Source organism: Syzygium oleosum, unplaced genomic scaffold (genome assembly GCF_021117445.2).
Source record: "Syzygium oleosum isolate NSW1041296 unplaced genomic scaffold, Sole_v2.1 Sole_v2.21, whole genome shotgun sequence".
NCBI lineage: Eukaryota > Viridiplantae > Streptophyta > Magnoliopsida > Myrtales > Myrtaceae > Syzygium > Syzygium oleosum.
In genome coordinates this window covers 785,548-794,937 of record NW_026607505.1, presented here as the reverse complement: position 1 = coordinate 794,937, position 9,390 = coordinate 785,548, and the positions used below count along the sequence as shown (strand labels likewise).

General features: G+C 42.4%; 1 protein-coding gene across 1 annotated transcript; it reads left to right on the top strand.

Annotated features, from left to right (window-relative positions):
* Nucleotides 1-1,861: 1,861 nt before the first annotated feature.
* LOC115677361 (plasma membrane ATPase 4) lies at nt 1,862-8,956 on the top strand. Its single transcript, XM_030600516.2, has 16 exons — nt 1,862-2,176; nt 4,188-4,307; nt 4,389-4,625; nt 4,825-5,586; nt 5,686-5,808; nt 5,899-6,003; nt 6,093-6,237; nt 6,319-6,483; nt 6,590-6,828; nt 6,994-7,026; nt 7,123-7,204; nt 7,318-7,478; nt 7,586-7,759; nt 7,909-8,091; nt 8,202-8,383; nt 8,520-8,956. Exons 1-16 carry the CDS (start codon nt 2,117-2,119, stop codon nt 8,614-8,616), a joined length of 2,868 nt encoding a protein of 955 aa, XP_030456376.1. The 5' UTR covers nt 1,862-2,116; the 3' UTR covers nt 8,617-8,956.
* Nucleotides 8,957-9,390: the final 434 nt, after the last annotated feature.

Genomic DNA, 9,390 nt, shown 5'->3' with positions numbered 1-9,390 from the left:
TGGAACATTTATAGGGGGGGGGGCCCTATTAGGGAGGGACCACCGGCAGTCAACTTGGCACGAGAACATGAACATTAACAGTAGCCTCGACAACATCGGATCACTAATTGTCAATTAAAATACAAACCCCTCGAATTACTTTCATTTAATTAATTTAATTCCCATTATTATTATTTTGTTTTTCCATGGAAATGGTTGAACACCTCTTAAGGGAGTCCAACGGTCACGGCCACCGGCCACGCCTCCGTTATTGTACCCAATTCGTGTACGAATAGCTTGGTTTAGGCTTTCGAGGCTGCGACGACTTTTGGTTATTTTATTTTATTTTATTTATTTTTGGGGTGAGGCCCCACTAAATTAAAAGTCAAAATATCTCCTCCAAATAAATATTATCCCGTCCTCCCTCTTCTTTTTTTTTTTTTTCCCTTTTGCTCCTAGAAAATAATTTCTGCAATGTGCACCTTTTTTTTCACCTTTTTTTTTTCATTTTTCGTATTTGTTTTGGAATCCTTGTGTGGTGGGAGTGGATGTGAATGGGGGTCGTAGTTGGACCTTACCCCTTTTTTCTCCATCCGATTTTCCCTTTTTGAGACTATTTATGAGCATTTTTAATTATTTGATCATTTGAACCTAAATATGGTTATTAGTCTATGAACTTATAAGAAGAAGGGTAGGTTTTTAATTCCTTGCATTCTTTTTGTGGATGGATGTAACAAGAGAATCTGAGGGCATTTACTAGAATTTTTGAATGAATTTCTCCACCAATCACTACTTTCTTAGTATTTATGAAGATGACATATATATAGTGTCTTCCAATTGATAATAAAAGTCAAAAGATCTATTAACTTCAATTTTTTTTTTTTGCTTTTTGCTAAGTTACAAGGCATCAGCATATTGCACAGGAGAATATTAATTTATTTTTTGGGTCGAAGCAGGAGAACATCGATTTAGTTAAGGCAAATAAATCGGTGGCCATATAAACCCTTCCTAGATTATGTAACTAACGTCTCCTTAGTATTAACTAATTAAAGCGAATAAATTTTATATCGAAACAACGAAGTGGGCAAAAATGCAAGTATTCTTTCCTAAAAGACAAAAGTGCGGCAACATCTTAAGATATGGGTCGAACACGACTAGAACATCGGTGCTTGAGCAAGGTTCAACTCCTGACAGTGTTATACCGATGCCATCTCACGAGGAAGAAAAGTACCCTTTGGCAATCTCCCGATCGCAACGTGAGTGACCCACCCGCTTTCGATTCAATTCGAGATGAGCTCAATATGATACGACATAAATAATCGGATTAGATGGCATCCCGTGGCATAGACAAAAGTATCTTAATCGCCTAGGAAGTCTTGCCCGAAAGATTATAAAAAAAAAGAAGAACCGGAAGAAATGGCAGATGATGATGATGATGATGATCTCGAATAGATGGTAACCAGTGGCAAACGATGCACGCCCGGCTAATTACACCGATCAGGTTCCTGCCGGTGGAATAAATTTTCTTCTTTTATATGTCGATTTTCAAGAACGAGGTGGTACTTGGGAACGGGTTGAAACCCCGAAAGGCGTGGTAGAAACCCATCACGAAACAACACAGAAAGAGAAGGAAAGAAGAAATGATCATGATCGATCACGAGGGAGACGACCCGCAACCAGACAAAAGTCGCTCGATAACATGTAGGCTTACGTACACACGATCACAGTTGCGCGCGCACATGTGTGTGTGTGTGTGTATGTGTGTCCGTGGGGCCCCACTGGAGGGGGTTGAAACGGCGGGTCACTTTTGGATGCGTCGGGGGTGGGGGGTGGGGGAGAGAGGGTGTGTTTTGGGAGGGTGTATAAAGGGAGAGGTGCTCAGAAGCCACCACAATCCTCCTCTCGTTGTATCACCGCCCACTTCAGCTTCTCTCATTTCCTTTGGAGAAGGGGTGTTCTTGTAAGGAAAAAAGGGAGAGAATTTATCATTCAGTGGCCTTAACTCTTCGTCGGTTGTCTCTCCATTGAAGAAAAGCAATCATTTTTACGATCTTCTAGTTGGGTGTTCTCTTGCTCTCTGTCTCTGGTGTTCTGTTTTTTTTCTTTGTTCTTGCGCTGGGTTTGAAGGAACACAGAAATGGGTGGAGACAAGGCGGCCATCAGCCTGGAGGAGATCAAGAATGAGACTGTTGATCTGGTAAGAACCATTCATTACTACACAGTAGTCCCAGGAAAATTGGGTCTCTCTCTCTCTCTGTTCTTTGTGGGGCGTTCTTGTAGCTAAGCTTAGCTCTCCGTTTCGGGAATTCCATTTTTATCTGGGCGTGCGCCTTTTTCTCAAATGCTAAGCCGTGTACGATTATGTCCTGTCTCGCGATGTGCCTTTTCGCTCTCCGTTCCTTGGTCTCTTGTTCAGATATAGAAGTGCATGTGCTGATTTCACACACCCTTGTAATGATCTGAGCCTACCCGACCCTGAGCTGTTGGCCATGACTCCTCTGTGTGTGCTGAGAAAAGCAGAGAGGGATCGTCCTAGAAATGAGAAAAAAAGGCGCAAGCCTCTCTGACTCCTCAGGGTCGATCAGATCCTTGCTTCCATCATCCCCAGAGGCTAAAGCTTTTCTTGGGTCTGTAGAGAAAAGCTTGATGCTTTCCCCACATGTCTTGAGGCCCTGCATTTCATCTCCTCTCCCATCAGAACAGACAGATCAGGCCCCAGCTGGTTTAGCTCGGCTCATCACCGGATCTAAACATGTGAGGCAGGGCAAGAGAGAGAGAGAGAGAGAGAGAGAGAGAGAGAGATAAGGAAGGAGATAGAGAGTTTCAAAGCGATCATCTTTCTCTCGCAAATTCTCCATTTTTAATGCCAACCCATGTTCCCCAATCTCTCTCTCTCTCTCTCTCTCTCTCTCTCTCTCTCTACTGTGTGTGAGGAGAGAGTCTGAGAGTTTTTGTTTTGCTTCTTACAGTGAAAGAGGAGAGGGGAATTTTGGGTACCTTTCCGTGGTACTTTTTTAATCCTCTTTTTTGCTCTTTCTTTCTTTCATTTTCCGCCGTGAGAAATAAAATGAAAATTTCTGACCAAAAATAAATAAAATAAAATGAGATTTTGCCATATTTGCCTTTTTTTAATATTAATTTTATCTTGCTCTTCTTTAACCGTTACACGCTCTCTCTCTCTGCGTCTTTTTATTACAACTCTCACGTTCAACGGTTCTGAGCTCTGACACCTGCCATGTCAGTCCAAATTTTATTTTCTTGGAAAACGCAGTCGAAATTATTTTAATGGAATCCTGAATTTATGAGCAGGAAAGAAAAAAAATTAATCTCTATTTTTCTTGGGCGCGTTACGTGCACGGACCAACGCGGCGTCGGTCAACGCTAATGCGTTGGCTGTCACAAAAAAATCTGACTCTCTTTCCCAAACCCCTCCGTAATGGCAGGTTTTGCCTGTGACTTTCTTTCTTAAAAAATGAATAAAGTTAATAGAACGATGGCTGGATCGGTAAAATGTAAACAATCTTGCCAGATGTCTGAAGGAACAAAGAAAATTGGCTCGCGTATATGTTTTTTCTCACGATGATGCAATGTTATCGCAATTTTATAATCGATGGATGTGATGGCGTGTTTGGTTTATGTATCTTTGGACTATTTGTTGTACTTTTGTAAGGCACAAATTGGTTTTATCGTCGATGGAGAATCTAGATTGAAAAGATCAAGGCAGTTGGAAATTCGTCTTCGATATTAGTGGGGCCTAGCAAGACAAGTTTTACATCACATCATGAGAAAATTTATGGTTTGAAGTGATTGAGGAATGCAGAACAGAAGGAAGAAAAGAGTGAGGAAGTACAAGTACTGCTCTCAATCGAAACATTTTCTAAGATGAAACATTGAAAAGCTGTATCTCCCTACAAGGAAAACGAAATATTAGGAATCTCTTAAAAGTAAATATAGGCATAAACAATGAAGAAAATCTGTTAAGATGCTTGTAGTGTTAGCGGTGTACTGCATTCGTTGCAGAGTTACTTAATACTGATAGGCTTTTGGATATTCCGAGCGTATCCGATTTTGAATATGTACATGTACGCTTCCTCGCTACCTGGCATGTCTGATAATTTTCTAGGATTATGAGTATCACGTGGTGAATCTCAGCCTTTATCAGCTGACTTCAAACTCAACCCTCCCTATCATCTGAAAAATCTTTTCAGGAGAAAATTCCTATTGAAGAAGTGTTTGAGCAGCTGAAATGTACTCCAAAGGGTTTGAGTTCCGACGAAGGAAACACCCGTCTCGAGATCTTTGGACCCAACAAGTTGGAAGAGAAGAAGGTTATTTCTCGCTAGCTACACTTTCTAGTGGTCTTTACTCATGAGATCTGTGAACGTCTGACATTGTTTCTCTGTCAATAGGAAAGCAAAATCCTCAAGTTCCTCGGCTTTATGTGGAATCCTCTGTCGTGGGTCATGGAAGCTGCAGCCGTTATGGCCATTGCACTGGCAAATGGCGACAAAAAGCCTCCAGATTGGCAAGACTTTGTTGGTATCATGTGCTTGCTAGTGATCAACTCCACCATCAGTTTTATCGAAGAAAACAACGCCGGTAATGCTGCTGCGGCTCTCATGGCTGGACTGGCCCCCAAAACCAAGGTATCATATCATGAATGGCTTAAACCTGTGTGCTGTCATGTGGTAAATTGTGCTGTCATGTCGATTTAGGACCTTGGCCATAATGAAATATTTAGTGATCAGAGTCGTACATGTCATCACTCATTGAGAGTGTCGATCCTAGGCTTTGACAAAGCTTTGTCTGTTGGCACATCAACTTAGTTTCTGTTGCATTTCATAGGTGCTTCGGGATGGCAAGTGGAGTGAACAAGATGCTGCCATCTTGGTTCCTGGGGATATCATCAGTATCAAATTGGGAGACATCATTCCTGCTGATGCCCGTCTTCTTGAGGGTGATCCGTTAAAGGTCGACCAATCTGCCCTTACAGGAGAATCGCTCCCGGTGACCAAGAATCCCTCTGATGAAGTTTTCTCTGGCTCCACATGTAAACAAGGGGAAATCGAAGCCGTTGTCATTGCCACCGGCGTTCACACCTTCTTCGGTAAAGCCGCGCATCTCGTAGACAGCACCAACCAAGTTGGGCACTTCCAGAAGGTGCTCACCGCTATCGGGAACTTCTGTATCTGCTCAATAGCAGTCGGAATGCTGATCGAGATTATAGTGATGTACCCGATCCAGCGCCGCAAATACAGAGATGGAATCAACAATCTCTTGGTCCTCTTGATTGGAGGCATACCCATTGCCATGCCCACGGTTCTGTCAGTGACCATGGCCATTGGGTCCCATCGCCTATCTCAGCAAGGTGCTATTACTAAGAGGATGACTGCCATCGAAGAGATGGCCGGTATGGATGTCCTCTGCAGTGATAAGACCGGGACGCTGACCTTGAACAAGTTGAGTGTCGATGTAAACCTGGTCGAAGTGTTTACCAAAGGAGTGGAGAAGCCACATGTGTTATTGCTCGCGGCCAGAGCTTCAAGGACAGAAAACCAGGATGCCATTGACGCGGCCATTGTTGGGATGCTTGCTGACCCGAAGGAGGTACAGTACCTTTTGCGTTCTCATCGCGGCCTTCTCTCTAGTGAGCTAGTTTTAATCAGATAAGACTGATGTACGTGTCTTTTCATGTGCTCGATGTAGGCTCGAGCTGGGATCACAGAGGTGCATTTCTTCCCATTCAATCCTGTGGACAAGAGAACTGCCTTGACTTACGTTGATTCGGATGGACACTGGCACCGTGCAAGCAAAGGAGCACCTGAGCAAGTAATGCATCATGCGCCGTTAATGCATCGTGTAGTAAAATGTGATTAGATTGGTTCACTGACTTTGTTTCTCGCCTTTTCTGGGATACAGATTTTAACCCTTTGCAATGCCAGAGAAGACCTTAAAAAGAAGGTCCATGCTGTCATTGACAAATTTGCTGAACGTGGGCTGCGGTCCCTGGCTGTCGCTAGACAGGTGTTTGATATATAACCTTTCAGACTCCTATGGAAGTGTTCTTTTCACTTGGAAGCAACCCTGAGATTCTTTATTTTTGGCATTCACAGGAAGTGCCAGAGAGAAGCAAAGAGAGTGCCGGCGCCCCATGGCAATTTGTTGGTCTACTGCCCCTCTTTGACCCTCCCAGGCATGACAGTGCAGAAACTATTCGCAGAGCTCTTAATCTCGGTGTCAATGTCAAGATGATTACTGGTAATGATGTGTTGGTTCATTGCTCAATTAAATTGCAGTGGATATTTAATGTTTGGCATATGTTAACACGTGCTCTCTCAGGTGATCAACTTGCCATTGCAAAGGAGACGGGGAGGAGACTCGGAATGGGAACCAATATGTACCCATCTGCTTCTCTGCTAGGTCAAGACAAGGATGCTAGTATTGCGGCGCTTCCGGTAGAAGAACTCATTGAGAAAGCAGATGGTTTTGCTGGTGTTTTCCCTGGTTCGTCCCTCCTTTTCTCATCACTACTCTTGTGCCTGTTTTCAACTATAAGATTTGCTTACTCTAACAAGTGACGCCTAATCTTATCCAATTCTCTATTTGGCAGAGCATAAGTACGAGATTGTGAAGAAATTGCAGGAGAGAAAGCATATTTGCGGGATGACGGGCGATGGTGTCAATGATGCCCCTGCTTTAAAAAAGGCAGATATCGGAATTGCTGTTGCCGATTGTACTGATGCTGCACGGGGTGCTTCTGATATTGTCCTCACGGAACCTGGGTTGAGTGTTATCATCAGCGCTGTCTTGACTAGCAGAGCTATATTCCAAAGGATGAAGAACTACACTGTCAGTATTACATTCTTTTATTTCTTATGTTTTATTTTTCTCTTTTTCCTTCTTGAATGGCACTTCACTGTCAGTATCACATTCTTTAATTTCTTATGTTTTTTTTCTCTCTTTTTTCTTCTTGAATGGAACTAATCATTGGTTCTGTTCTTTTGATTCTTGCAGATATATGCAGTCTCCATTACCATCCGTATAGTGGTAATTTCTAAGTTTTACTCATACTACGTCTGACTAGCACCAATCTATGGATGGATTATTCATTCTCTTTTTGTGTGTTTGCTCCCTCTTCTGCAGTTTGGTTTCATGCTTATTGCTCTAATTTGGAGGTTTGACTTTTCTCCATTCATGGTTTTGATTATCGCCATTCTAAATGACGGTAAGCACTTACACTTATTCGGGAAAGGCTTTAATTTTTCTCGGTAGTTTTTTTTTCCTCACAATGGCATAGCGACAATGTGAATTAATATCATCCTATTTTACTCTTCAAAGGAACAATCATGACAATTTCAAAGGACAGAGTGAAGCCGTCTCCAATGCCCGACAGCTGGAAACTGAAAGAGATTTTTGCCACTGGTATTGTGCTTGGAGGCTACTTGGCACTGATGACCGTTATATTCTTTTGGGTCATGAAGGAAACCGACTTCTTCTCAGTAAGAGACATGAGATTCCTCCACCCTTACAGATTTTGCCGTTGCTTCTGTTGTATGATGTAAAGAATTTTCTTTTTAACTCTTTTTTGTTGCTTCTTATATGATAGGACAAATTTGGGGTCAGATCACTGAGGACTAGCCGAGACGAAATGATGGCAGCTCTGTACCTTCAAGTGAGTATTGTGAGTCAGGCGTTGATATTTGTGACGAGATCTCGTAGCTGGTCATACGTTGAGCGCCCGGGGCTTCTTTTAATGAGTGCTTTCTTGATTGCACAACTGGTAAGAACCTCGAGCTATTTCTTCATTTCTTGGAACTTCAATTACACTACTCTACTACTTCTGCTATTCCACCTGATGCTTATGAAACTCAAAAGATAGTAATTCTAATATACACGATGAACAAATTCTTTTTTCGTTCCTTTTGGCAGGTTGCTACATTGATAGCTGTATATGCCAACTGGGGCTTTGCAGAAATTAAGGGATGCGGGTGGGGATGGGCTGGGGTCATCTGGCTCTACAGCATCGTCTTCTACGTGCCTCTGGATCTCCTCAAATTCGCTATTCGCTACATTTTGAGTGGAAAGGCATGGCTCAACTTGCTAGAGAACAAGGTATGTTTTAGTCATTTTACCTTAACGCAACATACAGTAATCGACCTAAACTTAAATGGGCGAAATGCGAATGACTGATTTCTTTTTGCTCTATTTTGACGATGCAATAGACCGCATTTACGACCAAGAAAGATTACGGCAAAGAGGAGAGAGAAGCCCAATGGGCTCTTGCTCAAAGGACTCTTCACGGTCTTCAACCCCCGGAGACTTCCAGCATCTTCAATGACAAGAACAGCTACCGGGAGTTGTCGGAGATTGCTGAGCAGGCCAAGAGACGAGCTGAAGTTGCAAGGTATGTTGTCCGGTCTCCCCTAGTTATTGCTCAATATAACACAAGATGACAATCTTTCTTTCTTTCAAACGGATCTTTCTCATTGGAATGCTTCCTAGTGAACTGAATAAGAAGCAAACTTTTTCGGATTTTGCAGGCTTCGGGAGCTCCATACACTCAAAGGTCATGTCGAGTCCGTGGTGAAGCTGAAAGGATTGGACATCGACACGATCCAGCAGCATTACACCGTGTGAATAACTTCATCGAACTCCGTCAAAAGAGTTGCGGAAAAGGTGGTCCCGAGGTCGGCCACTTTCATAATTATCATGGTTGAGACAATCGAGTCAAAGGACTAACTAGCTAAAAACTTGTGCAAGGGAGTAGAGGGTTTCTTGATCATAATATCTCCCTGCGCGTTCTTCTTTTTGTTTGTTCCCTCCCTTCTTTTTCCATGTATTTGAAGGCCAGAAAGAAGGCTCATGTTTGCTTTGCCCTCTCTTTTTCCACCGTCCAGTATAATAGAGGAGCTATGTAAGACTTTGTTACACCAATGATCCTCTCAGTCTTTAATTCAAGCTTTTAAACTTGTCTCTCTTTCTGCCATATTTCATAACTTCGATTATATTTAGCTACGCCATTTTTGACAGTGAACCTTGTAGGAGTAAATCTCGAGGAAACAATGATCCGATTTCAGAAAAATAATTGTTTAATTCAAGATTAATATGAACAAACTAACAGCAAATGGATAGATGGATATATCCATGATAAGGCTGATTTGCCAAATTTCTTGAACAATGTCTCAAAACAAGAAGAGGTCCCATTTTCTCATTTTCTCATTTTCTCACAGGCATATGAGCTTATTCTCGTACCTATAGTCTTCTCATCAAGGGCAACCATTCCTATGGCAATATGGTTTTCCAAAAATGAAGTTTGACCCATGATAACTTTGTGATAATTAGGGCAAGTCAACCATGTCCACTTCTAATGATGAACATTATGGTTCCATAGTTATCTAATATGTGTGACGA